Source organism: Terrapene carolina, unplaced genomic scaffold (genome assembly GCF_002925995.2).
Source record: "Terrapene carolina triunguis isolate 2854851 unplaced genomic scaffold, T_m_triunguis-2.0 Scaffold238, whole genome shotgun sequence".
Taxonomy (NCBI): domain Eukaryota; kingdom Metazoa; phylum Chordata; order Testudines; family Emydidae; genus Terrapene; species Terrapene triunguis.
Genome location: NW_020664589.1, coordinates 15,705,317 through 15,723,714, shown reverse-complemented (window position 1 = coordinate 15,723,714; position 18,398 = coordinate 15,705,317). Strand labels below are relative to the sequence as shown.

General features: G+C 43.4%; 1 protein-coding gene across 1 annotated transcript in view; it reads left to right on the top strand.

The window, feature by feature from the left end:
• The window catches only part of DENND1A (DENN domain containing 1A), a 343,291-nt gene that overhangs the window by 301,531 nt on the left and 23,362 nt on the right, over positions 1 to 18,398 (top strand). Inside the window, exon 21 of the mRNA XM_026657267.2 lies at positions 14,097 to 14,156. Coding sequence (XP_026513052.1) covers positions 14,097 to 14,156 — 60 coding nt within the window. The remainder of the gene's footprint in view (positions 1 to 14,096; positions 14,157 to 18,398) is intronic.

Here is an 18,398-nt window from a genome sequence, read left to right as displayed (position 1 = left end):
GCATGTTCATTCCTCCTTTATGGCCTGCCTCTAGAGGTGCAGAACGAGCGATGCTACTGTGGCAGGGCAGCAGGTTTCTTCTTTGAGAAGATTAAACAGCATAAGGAGGTCAGGGAGGGAAAAAAAGAACAAGCCAGCTACATTCCAGAAATGCAAAACTGGATCAGGAAGGCCAGGGGCAAGCAGAAGGAGGGATGATCTCCAATATAAAGGAGATCAAGCGAGGAGGGGATGAAGACTGCTTTGCCGGACCATGTAACTTCCTTCACACCCAGGTGCACTGGAACAATAGCAGATTTCCCCTTCGTCTCAGCAGGAATTATATTGCAGTGAGGTAGAAGTCAAAGGGGGAAACAAGTTCACTTTCTAATATTCATGCAATTGTATGCTCTGGTTTCAGAGCCAGGCTCCTCCTCTCCCCCTCCCCCCCCCACACCGCTCCCAACTCTCTAATGGAATAGTCATCTTCATTAAGGAAACAAGCCTCCATCCCTCTCCTCCCCACTAATGGACAAGGTGGCCTCCCTCTTCCTTTACATGAGCAGAGCTTGGGTCCTCTCCTCCCTCTGCCTAGTGCTTATTGGTTTAATACAAATATAGTCTTGGCCCTTTAAAATTCTTCCTATTCTGTAGGAAAGGACAATCTCCCTCTCTCCCCCATCTTTTTCAACAGGAATTCAGTGTTCTTCAGTGGAAGTCCCCCTGCAGGAGAGGAGAATTTTAAAGGGGACAGGACTGTTCTTGGCCCAGAAACAGTTGTTCATCTGGTGTGTGTTGCAGAATAACTGTCCTTTGCTGTTTTATAGTGACACTGTTCTTAGGCAGATACCGAAAATAATGTCAATGCACCAGGGAAATAATGCACTTGGGTGAAACCCAGCTTTACGGCGTGAGAGATTTGCAAGAGTGACAATCCATAGGATAGGAATTATCTAACTAAAAGGCTCACGCTCTTCTCATGCGTATAAATATTTGACAAGTGAGACCTGGCTCTCTGTTTAGGAAGATGTACACCTATACCAGCTGCAGTGCATACCTCAGTTGCCAATGTTTTCTAATGAGTCCAAGACCGCTATGATCTTGGCTACTAGAACAGTTCCGTTTGTGTAGTTCACATTACATAGAAGCTCAGGCTTAGACTAATGTGACAGACAGTAGGATCCCAATCCTGCATTCAGATCAGCAGAGGCAGAGGTGTCTGTTCACACAGCTGCATATTCTGGATCAGGTCCTATATGTTTTGCCAGCTTTGGCATTCCAAATGCTTTAAACAAGGCTGGTCTACAGTGCTGTGCAGAATAAAAGTACTTCCCTGGGTACATGTAAGTCAAATGTGATAACCCTTGGATCGGGATGTATGGAGGAACACTGTAGTTTAGCAGCCCTCCTAGGGTTTTGTGACAAGCCATAGCAACTGTAACATTTTTGTACAGTCTCCTTGTTAGACCTGTTACTCTGAGGGACCCATAAATGACTTGCAGAGAGTAGCTTGGTACCTCACTGCTGGCATATGGAAACATAACTGTGCTTTATAAATAATACATACATATATAAAATAAATACATCCGTGCATGCAAGGCTAACCAAATCACCTAGATTGACAACCTGAGAAAAGCTCAGAGGGTTTTATGGATGACTTGCTTAGGTTGTCAATGGACGTCAACATCCAGAAGTTTCTTATATATAACTGATCAAGTGGATATGTGCAGTTAGGCCAGAACTGTCTAAATTGACCTCTGGGCCCCTGGATTGAACAGAAAGATTAAAAGGGGAGTACGTGAAATATAACATGCAGTTCTTCTAACTGCTAAGCTCACTGTGATTGCTTGTGTGGCCAGCTGTATTTGGATTTGTCTTTCAGAGCCAGGGCTGGTTAGTACAGAGTAGAACAGTTACAAAGCGCCATGCTGTACATTTAGAAGCAATGTACTTTTTTTTTGTGATGGTGGAGAGGATATTGCCCTAATAATACAGACTTCCTCAGCAAATGCTGGAGCCAGACTGGCAGATAGGCAGTGCTGTTTTTAGAATTCCTTAAATGAGAGGCCTGCTTATTTCAAGCATCCCGCCTGCTAGAGAGAAACGGCTTTTAAAAAAATAATGAAGTATGTATCCATCTACTGACATTCATTTAAAATCAGCTGGGCAGCCTGGATTTCCTAGATTTGAATTCTGATATTAGGCCCACTGATAGTCCTGTGCGAAGCTGACAAAGTGACCAGCTTAAAAAAAAGACACCCACAAAAAACAGTGTGGCTTTTTTCTCTATTTTTAATACCACATAGCTGGATTTTCCAGTATTTTAAATGAAAAATATATGCAGTTAGCTCTGCGTTGACAATGTCCTTGAGGATTTGACAGTGAGATTTTCCAGCAGTTGCTCTTCGTTAGAATCCTGGTGGTGTTTAATAAGGCAGTCGAACTGCTGGCACCTTCGGTTCCTGTTTGTTCTCTGAGGGCTCAGGGGCTGCTGCAGTAAGCACATCGACCAGGGCTGATCATTACAAGGGCGTACGCCACCATGAATAAAAATGTCACACGTTTTCCCATCTCACAGCGGTACAAAATGTCAGTCCTGTCAAACAGACATTGCAGGTAGCTGTGAGCAGTCAGTACAAATTGGGAAGCCGAACATTCCCCCAGCTTTCTGATATTCTTCATTTGAAGCAGAAGAAAAACAGTTGTTAACCTATTAGCTGTGATTTTAAACTCTGCTGAGACAGTGGATGGATAGACTTTCACACATGGGAATAAATATATTCCAGGGTCCAGGAATTTTTAAAACATTCTCTCCATCCATTTGCATTGGAGAGCAGCAAGAGAGAGGGAAAACACTCTCGGTAGAAACTTGTCTTATTTTGGAAGAGGCGCATTGGAATTTATGAAAAATTGTCATCAATTTCATACTTCAAACACCCTCCCCTCTTGTTTTACCTGTGCACATGACTTCAAAAAGCTCCTTGCTGTTTTAGCTAGTGACCCAGAATAGGAGCAGTTTGGTAAATTAAGACTGTTCTCTCTCCCAGCCCATCTTCTCCTGCTACTTGCTACTGTATTGACTTTATAATGTATTCCCTGCCTGTTAATACAAGTGAAAGTTATGTTAGGTTTGAAGATAGAAGGATGTTGAGTTTGTGACAGATCAGGCATTCTCTTGGCAATAGACTTGCCCTGATTCTAGGGATATTCCCCTGTGCCCACACAGTTATCAATGCAGGGTTGGAACCTGTGATACCATAAGTGTAGGATTCAGATTTCACTGTGGGATCCAGAAGAAGCTGGACTGGGTGTGAGTGCCGTGGGGCACAGAGCCCTTATTAAAACACCAACAATTGCAGTAATAATAGAGGGGATACAGCAAACTGCTGTCAGAATAGATTTCTTTGAGTGAAGTGTTTGCTTTGTGAGAAAGTCCCTCTGTAAGTGATGGATTCTCCTTTGTTTTGCTGATCTATTTCTCCATGACTGATGCACCCATATAAGCTAGTGCATTGTTGCAAACATAATATCTGAAAGGTATTAATGGCTAAAGCATGTTGCATAAGGAAGGCTCAGAGAAAGGGACCTGTGCCGAAGCTCTTCAGAAACAAAACAGCCAGAAACTGGATGGAAATACCAAGGATGAACTTTCTGGCTTGAAGGTTTAGCTGCCTGGAATGTGATGCTTTTTAGCCTTTGCGTGTGAACAAAAATAAAATTGATTGGGGGTATAATCTGAGCATGTTGTAGGGTGTTCTGGGGTAATGAAGGCCCTAGGTTCTCAGTATGTTTATGTTCTATAGGTGCCTGTCGCCCATGCACTACGTATAGCGTACAGAACTGCATTCTCCTGCAGTGTCTTAGAATCTCTATCATTTGACTATGGAATCTGAAGAGGAGCTAATTTTTGTTGTGAGTGTTTTAACTGCAGCTGGCCACACTACATTAAAAGAAATGAAACCAAGTGGCCAGAGTCCCAATTCACTTTTGCATCCTCTTCTGTCGTTTCTTTTGCTGCCTTTTTTTTTTTTTACACAGCACGTGAACTTTCCCATCACTGGAGCTAGTTGCATGGGAAGTAATCAGACATCTTGACAAGCCTTCAAACCACAAATGCCACTACAAATTAACCACTACCACTACAAAATACTCCTCCTGTCAACATCGTATACGAATACGTGCTACTTTGGGGGCATGCACTGAAAATGTCTGCTCAACACAGCTCACACATGAAAAAAATGCATGTGTAATTCTGTGAAACATAACAAAATGCTCTCTTCTCTAGATAATTAAAACAGTATTTCATACATTTCCTGTTGAACTCTGTAATGAAAGTGGTTTGTCTACTATTTAAAATAGAATTGCACTTTTAAACACAGAATTGATTTTAAATCATAATGCTCCATAGAAACAGTCTAAGCCAGCAGTTCTGAACCGGGGGTCTGAAGACCCCCGCTTTGGTCCGTGGGGCCCCGTGGCAGAAACCCGGATCCCCGGCGCCCCCTGCGGGCCTGAATTCCAGAGCCCCAAGCACTGGTACTCCCTGTGGGGCAGAAGCCCTGAGCCCATGGGCAGAGTTGGGGACATGGAGGGCATTTCCCGCCACTGCCCAAACTGCAGGACAAGAGCATGGCAGTCCCGGAGGCAGCTCTACACCTCTCCCCACCCTCATCTCCTCTCCCCGCCCCCTGGCCAGGTCAGAGGTGGGAAGCCGGAGCCAGGCAGTGCGGGGCATGGAGCAGGCAGCAGCAGCGTTCCCTCCTCTCCTGCTGGTGCCCCAAGTTGAAGCTGCTCCTCAGCTCCCAGCCCCCTTTGCTCTTGCAGAGGCAGTAGGTAAGAGCCCCCCCCCAGGAGGGGAGACCTGGCTCCGTGGCTGGCAGACCCCTCTGGGAACAGGGACTGCAGGGGAGTCCACCTAGCACACAGCCCTTAGTACTGCTCTCCCTACATCCTGAGCTATGCCTTCCCTGCACCCTGAGCTACCCTCTCCCTGCACCCAGCCCCAGCTACCCTCTCCCTGCACCCTGAGCAACCCCCCTGCCTGCACACAGCCCCTAGTACCAGGGCCGCCCAGAAGGGGGGGCAAGTTGGGCAGTTTGCCCTGGGCCCCGCAGGGACCCCCACGGGAATATAGTATTCTATAGTATTGCAACTTTTTTTTATGGAAGGGGCCCCCGAAATTGCTTTGCCCCAGGCCCCCTGAATCCTGTGGGCGGCCCTGCCTAGTACCTCTCTCCCTGCACCCTGAGCTACCCCCTGCCTGCAAACAACCCCAGCTACCCCTCTCCCTGCACCCTGAGCTACCCCCTGCCTGCACACAGCCCCAGCTATTCCCCTCCCTGCACCCTAAGCTGTTTCCAAACTTTTTGAGCTATCCCCCCACCTTTGAGTTATAATTTTTGGTTGTGTGCCCCTACCCCCCCAACCCAGACAGGCTGGGGTGAGTCAGGAGGTGGGCACTCCCTCCCTGGACCCCACCATGCGGAGGTGGCTCTAGCTCCACTGGCCCCTGACTCCCCCGCCCCAATAGAAGTCAAACTACACCTATGCCCAAGACCTCCCCCTGCTGGGCCCTGGAGTTTTTATAGCATGTTGAGGGGGGCCTCAGGGAGAAAAAGGTTGAGAATCCCTGGTCTAAGCAATGTTCTCCGGATTTTCTATCCTCGGATTCAGGCTTCATCTCTCAGTCTAAAAGGTGGTATGTTTAATATTAAAACATGAAAATGTACTGTAAAAGAAACATCCAGCTATTCTGGGAGGATTAGCAAAGCATGGGATTTATGGGTGTAGCCTGTGTGCTTTGCCATTGATTCCCCTGGGAAAAGGGTTGTGGCCCTCTCATCCTAGAGAAGCCACGAAGAAAGGATCCTTTGGCTTCCACTGTGGTGGATTGTACCGGTCTAAGTTGAGGGAAGACTGATAATAAAAACAAATCTTCAAAAAACCCAGTTCTGTTGAGGAGAAAAAAAATCCCTCCTACGTATCTCAGTGAGTGGGCTCCCAGCAGTCTCGTGGTGGCTGGGGCCATTCTGGACATTGATTGGGGTCCTTGGTTTGATAATGTGGAATGTTCCAAAGAGCTTTACTGATCACTGTCACTTTGGAGGTACATCAGGAGGTACCTATGTTGGTGTCATGCCAAGCATGCTTACGGGCCCACAAAGTGGTGATCTTTTCTCTGTATTGCCAAAGGAGTGAGAGGGTTGTATAAATCGTTCACTTCCCTCTCCAGTTGTTCTAGTGGGAGCTGCCTGGCTAGAAACATTAACCAAGGGAATTTTCTCAGTCCCTCTCATTAAGCTAATGAGAGAGTTTAATTGCGACTCTTTCTCTCCCTCGTCATAGGTTCATGGCACATCTTTAGGACAAGCCAGGTGGAGGGGGAGGTGCCACCTTTTTCTGTATCTCTTTTCTTGCTTGTGCTACCTTTCCAATCCTCTAACGTGACTGAAGGAAGGAGACCTCTGTTTAAAGCACAGAGATTTCTGTTCCTGACTTACAAATTAAAAATATATGTAGACCTGTCATCCCAATTTGTGAGCTCTGCATACGAAAGTATGTATAAAATAGTGTATGTGCTACTGATAATAAAGCAGTTGCCTCATAGATTCCACCTACTTTCCTTACTGAATCTTTTTTGGTTCAGTACATTTTTCAGTGTGGTTATTGTCTCCATTTTTATTGAGTGTCCAGTTCAGGTTCCAAAATCGCCATATTAGAACCCTTCTAAAGAGAGTAAGTGTTGATACATTCAGAACAGTCCATCTCTTGCCCCAGTGTCTGTCTTTAAAACACAGTAACATTTTCCAAAACCATCCTACGTTTTTGAGACAGCCATGAATTTAATGCATAAGAAACTCTGCTGTGGAATCCATTAAACATACCTCCTCCCCTTGCCTCTAGAATTAGAACTTCTGTGATTGTGAGCAAACACTTCTTACTGCATGTGCCAATGAGCAGAATTGTTTTTGTTTACAGTTACACCCTGCCTTTGTCCATAGCTTTTTCTAGCTGCACTTGTTGCTGCAAATGAAATAACACCTCTAATCTACTGATAAAGGCTCTGTTTTCAATACCATTTTTGAAGAATAACTGCTTTATCGTAACAAATATTCCCAGTTATAGTTTGAGATAATATTCTGCTCACCAGCTGTTAATTCACACATTGAAAATTATTTTTTGTTTAAAAAGTTTTCCCTGGTGTGAAAAAAAATAGTTATACTGTGAAAATTCCATGGATGTAGTATAAGTTATTTTATAATCTATTTGGCTATATCATTTTTAAATATGTGCCCTTTGCACTGTAAAAATTTCTAAGAATTATTCCCAGGCAGCTTATGGTTTAAAATGACTTGTCTAATAATTAGTAAATCAACGCCCACTAAGCATCTTAGAATTAGTTTTCTGTAAAGTTGCTTAGTGTCTTGTCACTTCAGAAATGTTTGGAACAACACAATTAAGAAAATATTCAGAATAAGAAAGTATGTTGGTAAATAGAGATGAGTAAGAATGTCCTAATTTAGACTTTTTTCCCTTCATAGAAAAGACTCTACGGTACATGCATTCAAGAACATGCCTACTACGGTAATTTAGCTGCTTTTAGCAATGCAGCCATGCACTGTGTTGTACCCATTCATCCATGCAGCACAGGTAATTAAGTTGATATTCCAACACCAGTTCCCCTACTGACCTTTGAAACAATGTGTTTTGCTCCATCAACAAATTAACTTCAATCAGAGGCTATTCTAGTAAATATGATCTTCATATACTATGAATATACTTACTTGTCCCATCCTGGTGACAGATATTAACATCAACATTAAAAATGAAGCTCTGGCAAAGGGCAAATAACTGTTATCTTCTGGTAGACCTGTATGTCAATTACTTTCTATTGCCCTTACCTTGTTCTTTTTGTGTTGTGCTTTACAATATTGATTTAGCCATAGTAGTTACTCATCGGTGTGAAAGTCTCGGAAACCATGCTGCCATAGATATGTGGTCTTGCTTTTTCATCTCAACAATGACCAGAGGAAAGGTTCAGCGATTAAAAGCTTTCTTACACAAAGCTTATTTGGGATCAGATGTGTGTGTGTGTGTCCCCATGTGTCCGTCCTAGCATTCCACAGCGATCTGGTTTTCCAGCAGTATTTAAGTGAAGTGAATTCCGGATCAGGCGGTTGGGACCAGGCTTTGAATTGCCATTGCTTGGGTTCCAGTTCTATAAGGTGTGACATATTCATTATAAACTGATTACTCCTGAGGAACCGCAAGGAAACCAAAAGCTTCTAAAGCTGAAGTGACGTTTTCTTAAAGTGACTTAACTTTTTAATTGTAAGAACTATTAGGTGTGTAGAATAGGCTGCCATGGGAAATGGTGAAAACCTCATCACTGGAGCCATTTTAAACTAGACTGGATAAATCACTAGAAGTAGTATTGTAAGGAGCAGTTCTGCACTTGCAAAAGTATGGACTGGTAATGATGATCTAATGGGCCTGTCTAGCTCTAATAAATAATTGTTCAAAAAAGTAAGCTTCATCAGTAAGCTCTGGAAAAGCACTCATCATAAGAGCTGAATGGTTCTGACTTAAGCCTATATTTAAAATTAAACTTTATAAATAAGACCTGTTTAGAAAACAAATAGGGACTTTCCAACATGGGGCTTTGAATGGAACAGTCATTCATTGGTGGATCAAAAGTAAATGGTGCCTGAATTCAATCCAGTCAAAGTGCCCCCTTCTCCTACAAAAGTGCTCACAGAACTCCTGGCTCTCTGCTATCATCTCCATCCCAGTTCTTGTGCTATGCTCCACCACTGCTTGTGGGTGTCTCTCAATCATTAGATCCAGACTTTGGAGTTCAGAGACCCCCTCCCCAGCTCAAGGTATGGATTCACATATCCTGCCTTAATCCATTCTTGCAGATATTGTGGGAACTTTGGTCCTACCTACACTGCAGTGGGTGCTGGCCTGTTTTGTGGCTTCATTATTCCCGGAATAACTGCCCCTGGAAATAGAACTTCCACATCTATGTTGTTTTGCCTGTTCAGGAAACTCTATCTTTAGGGGTATTTGGGTCCCACCTTCTTTAGAAGGGTACTTAACTGTTCTGTGTTCCCTTCCTTCCCCTCTTCTCCCCTCCCCCCCCCCCGACTTGTTCCAGCATAACATGTACTTTGTATACTGACTTGCATATAAGCAGGCCTCTAATTTCAATAATAAGTCAGTGCCAAATGTGTGCTTTGCATCTTAAACGTCATGCATGCTTGTGAAGCTACTTTTCTCATTTGGTGTAGGCTTGGTGCTTTGCTCTTTCCCTTGTCCTGCCACACCTCTCTTCTTCCTCCTGTGGCCTTTGAATTTCACCCTGAATCTCTTGGCTTATACAGCAATATATATGGTAATTTTCATGTTCACTTGCATGGATTTTGTGCTTATCTCATGGAACAAAAATGATACTTGCACACAATGTGCATTGGCTTGTCTCAAATCAACCCTTGTTCTAGCCTTAGGCAATTTGGAGCATTCTAATGGAATACTTTCTGTAGTCTAGGGAAAGAACAAAGCTTCCTCCCCTCCCCCAAGGACCTGCATCACAGCACCCATCCTTGACCAAAGAGTAGTTGGTTGAGATTTCCTCTGGAGTCCATCCGTGCTGCTGTTCATAGGAACATAAGAATTATCATACTGCATCAGACCAGGGGTCCATCTCGGTCAGTATCCTGCCATCAATACAGGCCAGTACCAGCTGCTTCAGACAAAGTGCAAGAAAGCTTGCTGTAGGCAGAGAGGAATAACCTGCCCCCAGGGAAAGATTCCTCCTAAGCCCCAATAGTTAGAAGTTGGCTCATCTGCAAGCAACTGTACATCTAGCCAGGCCAGATGCTCCCTGCCCTGTTAGTACTACTAAGTGCTGTGCTGTCTGTAGTCAAGCTTCACTCAACCTGCCAATGAGCCTCAACCCTGATAGGAGGTACCAACTCCAGAGGTGGGAGAGACAGTAAAATCCTTGTAACCTATTCAGGGTTTCCTTTCATTGGTGAAACTGGTAACAGCGGTGTCACCTGGAATGAGGATGATATGTGTCTGCTGGGGAGCTGGGCTGTGGCCACCAAATGCAAATGAACAGCCATCTAATGGCAACGCAGTGATGAATCCATCCTGGGTTGGCTTCCAGCAGTGACTTAAGGTCCTGATCTAGTAAAACATTTGCACATGTGCATAATGTTAATAGGAAGAGGAGCTAAAGAATGTAATGAGTAAAACACAAAGGTGCAGCAAAGCAGAAGGATGAATGAATGCTGGTGCTGAGGGGAAAGTGTATTAAAGGAGGAAAGATGCTGGAAAGAGAGTGCAGGCAATAGTGGACATAACATTAGATTTGAGCTTCCAGCATAATATGGTGTTAAAAAAGCCAATGTAAATTGCCCACACAGAGAGCAAGGGCCAGAAAGAGGCAGGCAGTGGGGAACCTCTGTAAGTAAGTGTTGCAGCTCTTGTGATTTTATCATGAATCTTGCAATATTTGTGTTTTTCTTAAGACCCCAGATCCTGTAGTCAAATGATTTAGGTCAGAATCTCGTTTTTATTTTTTAAAAAGTAAGATTCTATCCCTCTCTGAGAAGAGCTTGAAAACATTACCTGAGTTCACCCTAATAACTCAGAGGCCAGATGACAAATAAAGAACCCCCAACATTTACTTTTTTTTTAATCTCATAATTTTAACGCTATTTGCATGATTTTTTGAGATCTAACTAGTGACTGTTGAACAGGGTTGGCAATGCTGAAATAATACTAAGTGATTTATGACAGACGGAAGAATTAAATTATTTTTGCAAATAGGCAAGAAGAAAAAAATGAAATCATTTACTATCCACCAACTTCTCCAGTTTCTGCTGCAAGGGAATATCCCGGATGCTGTCATTCCTCTGTGTGCTTCCTTTCAAAGCCTTCTCTGCTGCTTCTCCGATTTGTATGTGGAGATTCTACAGTGTGCATTAATAACTCCATGAAGGAAAAAAGGGGTGCAAATAATGGTGTATCCTCCAGCGTGATTGGAGGGATAACTTTCAGGTCTTTATAAAAAGGAATTAAACCTGCTTTATTGCCATTGCCTTTCTTTGTTAGCAAGTGACAATATGAACGGGTAATATAACGAATCCTGTCACAGTCTCTCCAACAAAATCACCAAGTGAGTAATAAAGGTGGGCAAGTAATGTTCAGTTGTATGTGCCTTTGCAATGGCTGTGATCAATGTACTGATCATCTCGATAGGAGGTAATCCTCAGATGCTGTGTGGTCGGTCCCCCTCTGAAGGTGTTGCCTGTTTTCGGAAGATTTAACAATATAACTGTTGATTCTGGCTCTTCAGCTGATGCTATTGATGCCATAGTCTTGCAGTGTTTTCTCCAAAACTTGCCTGGTTTTTGCTGTTGCAAGGCAATTCAGATACTAAACCAAAAAGGGTTTCCATAATAGAATATAGTAAAGAAAGGCGGCAGGTGAAATGAACTAATTCTGAAGAAGTGGTAGCATCAACTTCTATTGAAAATGTTGCCTAATATCATTTTACTGACTGACTTTTTACTTTTGTTAGATAAGAAATATTAAACCAATTTTGTTTTAAATTAAAACAGCCCTGGTAAATAGAATTACTGACCTGCCTACCACCCTTCAATCTGTGGCATCAGGAAAACACTAAGATTTCCTAAATCACTGTTCCACCCTGGCAGTTCTGTCATGTACTATTCTTTAAGTTTTCTACACAAATAAAAAGCAAAACATATATGCAGGAGGCAAACCGAAATGTAAGTGTAGGAAAATGGCAAGTAATATAAAAAGAATACTCCAGCAATCACCCAGCGCTGCTCCTCTTCAGTGAGCCAGGGGGTCACTAACTAAGGTAGTCAATGCTGTGCATATGAATAGGAAAATAAATTGCAGAAGGTATGAGACTGCTGCAACCTAATACAAAAATAAATATCCCAAGCTCTGTGAAGGAAGTTAAATATATGAAGGCAGCACTTCCAAGCCCGAGCAGATGGGATGGGAAGATGGGCTGGAGCCCCAGGCTAGTCCCAGGGAGGAGTTGGGTAGAAGAGAGGAATGATGAATTTTGACTAGGGATAGAAAGCTACCTGAACCTGGACCAGTCACCTCACTATGAGAATCTCTTTGTTCCCATGATGACTTTTATTGGAAGCATTTGCATGGACAGACTCTGGCATCAACTCCCCTGCCCAGACTTCTCTCTTACCAATGTAAGGAGCTGACCCATGACAGTGCATGTTGCCTGGCACCTGAGAACCACTAAAGGCGCCCGAGCCCATGGCTTCTGTTGATTGGGAAGGGTTGGGACAGCAAACAATAAAGTAAAAATCAGCAAATGCAAAATGTGTTTTTTAAATACATTGAATAGGAGCAAGAGAACAGAAAAGAAGAGTGTGAATGCCAGAAAAGGGCTGGATTGCAGAGCTGTGCCAGAGCAGTGTGTGTGGGTGGGAGTGTGGGGGGAGGAGATGTCCATCTGCAGTCCAGAGCAAAGGGCACTCCAGCAGAAAGTTGAGAACTGCTGCTGAGATCTGATGGAAACTTTGTCTTCATTGAAATATACTAACCTGTCTGAGTAGACTTTATTTTAGAATCTGACTCCCCCTGCCTGTATGTATCCTTTCTCCATACAGTTGACAGAAGTCTTGTCTGCAGAATGTGTGGTACTTTTCAGGTAGTGATACAATTGTTGCTATTCTCCCTACCAGACATGTATAGAAATTCTTGTATTTACTTCATTGCAGGCTTCTGTTCATTTCTCTCCTAGCCCATATGCATTTGAGCAATCACTAGAAGGACGTTCCACTCTAGTTTTTGTCAAGTCCTCAGCACTAAAATGCACTTGGAATGTTTGGGGTCTTTTAATTCAGCGTCACCTCATATGGTTCACTTGAGTCTCAGTTCTACAGGACAGTGGGGTGCACACAAAATCTTGCTTGTATGAAGCTTATTATGCTGTGTAATCCGAAGCAGCAGAGTAGGAGTGTTTCCAGCAGAGTTACAGCAGCAAGGAATTGGCCGACACAAAATTTAAAATTGAGGGGACCAAAATCGGCACCTTCCGTTAATACACCGACCTTTCACTTCTGGAGTCGTGCGGCTTCATTCAAAAGTGCTGAGGACTGACAGATTCCATCCTCGTCCTTATTTGTCCACCTCACTAAGTTAGCACACAGGCTTGCCCTTCAGTAGTTTTTGCTCCAAGTTTGGCCGAGGGCTGGTACAGTAGGCTGGGGTTGCAGGTGCAATGACAGAAGTAAATATAGAAAGCTTTCACAGCTCCTGTCCGCTCTACTCCTGGCTTTAGGTATTGCACCTAGCCGCTGATCAGCCAAGCACTTGAGCATGTATTCAACTTCAGGCACGTGAAGAGTCCAGTTGATTTTAACAGGTGGTCTACTGAGCCTAAGTGCATTATTGGTTCGGGGCCTCGGTCACACTGGGTACCGCTACACAGCAATTAAACACCCATGGCTGGCCGGGGTCAACTGACTCAGGCCATGGGACATAGCCTGCAGGGCTGTGTAGGTGCTTGGGCTGGAGCCTGAACTCCGGGACCCTGTGAAGGCCTGGGCCAGCTGTGGCTGTGCCACAGGGCTTTTATTCCAGTGACGTACCCTACATTTTATGAGCACTAAAATCACTCCGGGAATCTTAGGGAAGAAAAGCTAATTATAGTATAATCTCTAATTTTCTATCCTGAAATGTCATCTAGAGTACTTGAAATTACCAGTTATGGTGCTCCTTGATTGTCCTCAAGTCATAATACATTTTGGACAGTCTAATCTGGAGAGCTTTGTGTGCTGAGCGTGATCTGGTATAACGTACACCTGGGAGGCAGACATGCGCCCTTACCAATACAGAGCTCTTCTACTATTTCTTTCTGTTTACTGGTCAGGACAGCATTCCTGTGTTTGAAAGGTATTGGCACCAGTTGGGGTGAGTATGGAGTGGGGTTAAAGCACATGCTATTGTCCACGTGGACTGCTATTGATACAAAATCAAAGGTATTTTCATGTGTGGTGCTTATATTTTAATGTACTGATTACTAAGTTTCCACTTTGATACAGCAGCAAAGAGTACCTCCACCTCGGCCGCCTCCTCCAACGATACAGCGTTCATCTAGGCCCGTGAGTAGCTGGTAGTTTTGCCTCACTGCCGCAGCTTAACACTGCCTGAATCGCTCTCTCAGTAGCATTACTAAATCTTGGTAGTTTGGACTGTTGAACCTTGCAAAAAGCAACATGGGAATTCTACTCCTAAACTGCCTCCTTCTCTGCTGTGGCACAACCTTGGGACCTGCATTTTATTCTGCTTTTCTTTGACAAGTTCTGCAGCTGTAGGTCAATTCTGCAGGTAGCTCATGCTGCTGTTGTGTGACATTTGTTTTTACTCTTGTGGTGATTATTTAAACCAAAAATCCTTCTAGGCTGACATAAGTTTTTAGCCAGTGAGCTTTTGAAGACTTGCACTAAACTCATAAATATGAAAGGAAGCAAAAATCTGACACTAAGTTATTTATTTTCCCCAGGTCTTGCTGTAAATGCATTGGGATTGATTGTTAAATTTTTCCTCCCAGAGTAGGTGAGTTGGATAGGTCTAAAGAATAGGAAATCTGTATCTGGGCAGTACTACATTGTGCCCTGTATAGAAATGTGCATAATGCTCATTTAAAATGCTAGCTGGAGTTCCATTTGATTATCTATAGTATAAAAAATTTCAGGCACCAACATCTTGGTAAGACCAAATGCCTCTTTTACAGAAAAGCTACACAGAAATCAGTGCAGCACCTGTGTTAGGCAAGGAAATGTTGTCTAAGCAGTTTTCTATTTTAAACACTGATTTGTAGCCATACTGTTGCATATTAACTATTCCAGATGCCTTTAAAAATGGAGACTGTGCTAGATCTGAGGCTGTAACTGTTATTTACCAAAGGAAATAAGTTGGTGTCAGTTCAAGCTGACAGTTGTTTTTGCAACAAACTCAGAGGGTACTTAATTCTGTTTAGGATTTCTGCCCAGCGAGCATAATTTCATCAGAAGGCAAATGCTTTCTCTATTTGCTTCCTTATATATCTATATGAAACAACCTAGCAAGTTTTCAAATCTAGCCTTGCTAAAACTTGCTAAAGATGTTTAGTCTCTGTGATGTGCAGGCAATCAGTTTAACCAGTGCACTTGGGTGTGGGTTCACTTTTAACCTTCAGTGCATGTTCCTAAGTTTATATTTAGATGGCATGTTTTTTTTCTTTTATAACTGTGGGTGTGGCGCTTAAGAGTCATTGTTATGGATTTCTGCATTGTATACGTCCCTTCTACATGTATAAAAGGCAGTGCTAACTATGCTTATGCATCTCCTTGAATGTAATTGATATCGGAGACCCTCCAGGATATGGTACACAGGGAACAAATTTTCCCCTTCTTTCTAAAACCAGAGGTTCCCTGTAGCACTTCACATTCCTCTTGTTGTGCTCTAGGCTGGTGTTGTGCCATCAGGCCATGCAGGGACTTCTGTGGACAAAATGTTTCTGAACAATATTGCTTCAGTTTGAATAGTGTATTGCATCAAAGCAGATCTTGCCAAGTCTGTTTAATCTCTCAGATGTAGTACATTAGTAGTCCTCAGTATGATGTGTTTGTGTCAACTGTCTTTGCTCCCAAAGTGATTGATAAAAGGTTAGAAAGTAATAATAAAAGCTCCTGTTGCATTCAGCAGCCTGTGCTAACAAATGCAACTAGAATGCTGCGTTCATCAGGATGAAAATCAAGATAAATGTGTATGATTAAAATAGCTCTTAAAGCATTTCTAGACCTTTTGTTCCAGCAACTGTGCATAGCTACAGCAGGTATGACTTATACATCGTATTTGCATGTACTCAGAAGAATACAGAGCTGCCATAATGTGGCTTTAAGTGATAAGTGCCTGGCGGGGGGATATCATAATTAGTCTTTAAAGTTGACTAAATCCATAGATTATGTGTTTATCAATACTGTTGTTTTGTTTTTAATAGATAAAACACACTTTTTTAGCGTAAAGAATAACATTTTGCACAGAGTGCTTTTCCAGCTCTATATCTTAGAGCATGCTGCAAAGGTGGGTATCAGGAAGTGACTTGTCCAAGGCGGGGACTCCAGATACCCTGACTTCTGCGCCCAGGTTCAACCACCACACAACACTGCCTCCCTTTGCCTGCTGCCAGGAAATACGGAATGCTTTATCCCAATGGTTTTCAACCCGTGGTCCGCAGACCCCTGGGGGTCCGCAGACTTCTGCCTCGGGGTCCACGAAGGGTGGTTGTTACCATAGAACAGTGGGTTTCAACCTGTGGTTCAAGGGCCCTTGGGGGTCCAGAGACTGCCTAAGATTTCCAAAGGGATCTGCATCTCTATTCTACATTTGTTAGGGGTCTGAAAATGAAAATAGGTTGAAAACCACGGCTGTGTGAAGATGCTAGTTACTGGCATTTTCAAGGGAGGAATGTTTGTAGCATACATCACAGAGGCAGTTTGAAGTAAAAACACAGTAAGGAAACATATAAGAAATAAGCTTTTTATATTTCACTTTTTGGGAATGAATGTGACACCCTGACAAAGGAACCATTGTTTATAGTGAGCACGACCTGTGGGCTGGAATGAAACTTCTTTCAATTAAAGAAAAGCACTTCAAATGTCGAGTAATAACGTGTAAGGTGAAGTCAGGGCTGGCTCCAGGCACCAGCCTGGCAAGCAGGTGCTTGGGGCTGCCACTCCGGAGAGGGGCGGCACGTCCAGCTATTCGGCGGCAATTCGGCGGACGGTCCCTCACTCTGGCTCACTTCGCCTTCCTTTTTTTTTTTTTTTGGCTGCTTGGGGCGGCCAAAACCCTGGAGCCGGCCCTGGGTGAAGTAGGGAGTGTTATGTGCTAGTTTAACCCTTCTACATTAGGTTTTTACCCTTTCTTTCTCATACACGCTCTCATGCCATCAGATTTTCTAGGTGCTTGTGCATTCAGTGCACATTTAACCCAGCCTGCTTGGATATATACAGCTTCAAATCCAGCAAGGAATTGGCTTGTTTCCTGACTTTCCCCTGCAGTCCCCCTAGAACAGTGCTCTAAATCCTTCTTAGCATTTTTCCCCAGACACTGCTGGGCTGGTAACACTAGAGAAGCCATCCAAAGTCGTCCCCCCTTGAGTACCACCCAAAAGGTGAAAGTGTTCACAGCACGATGACAAGCCAGCTTTATGCATCATCTTCCAGCTCAGGCTTAATTAAACAGCTTTCTTTCTTCCTTTCTCTCTTTCCCTCTCTCTTTCTCTCTCCCTGTATCCCCCTTGCTTGCCTCTCTCTCTCTGTTTTATCATCCCTAATGAAGCAGTCTTCTCCATCGATCCCGCTGATTGCCAGCCCATTCTTTTTGTTTGTTGGCACTGAGCCATTCAGCTGCACTCTGACAGCTCAGCTCGTCTAATTAGCTCTGTTGTTCTTTTCCCCATGTTTCACCACGTTGCAAGTTCAGTGGAAGTTGCCACAAACTTAATCCTTCCATTCCTGCCATAAATTCACATTCTTAAGTTGTCTTTATTGTAGAAAGGAACAGTCTTGTGTGGTGACTGATCTTTGAGACCCTAACATCTGACCTTCCTATAAGCCCTTCCTCCACCCCCCACGAATAGCGGCAATCCGTCTCTGAACTTCTCCATCATTTCTGCTGCACACTATTTCCTTTGAAACAAAAATTCAAAAGATAATTCTGCTATTATCTTATGCATGTTCATGTGTCGCAAACCCTACACACAGGGTTCAGGGCTTTTTCCTGCTGTGGAAATTAGAGCTTTATGTTGCTATAACCGTACTAAGGGTGGGGATATGGGGGAGGGGAGACCATCATCTCTCACTGCAAACAAATTCTCCCATCATCCAAAGAGCATCTAGATTGTAGACCTTTAACAGCCTTCTGTATACTGCAGCTATTAAGAAAACACAAGCTTAGGGATGGCAGAAGTTTAGTTGTGTTCCGTTCTTTATTTGGGGGCTTTGGAGATTCTTGCTGAAACTGATGTTGGGCTAAGTCAACAACTTAGAGGTTTGTTATGAGAACAATTCTTACATATGAACAACTCCCATCAGAGAAGGTGATCTGTACCTCGTGGCCCTGACCCTGCAAACACTTACGTATGCACTTAGCTTGACACATGCAAGTAGTCACATTGACTTAAATAATACTGCTCATGCGAGAACAGTTAGGCGTGTGTGTAAACATTCCCTAATCTGAAGCTTGTATATTTCCTGTTCTGTGCTGGCAAAAAAAGCAATGTTTCTCAGCATCAGAAGATGATAAAGCGGTAACTTCAGATATGACTAATAGAAACGGTATATCAAATATATCATCTA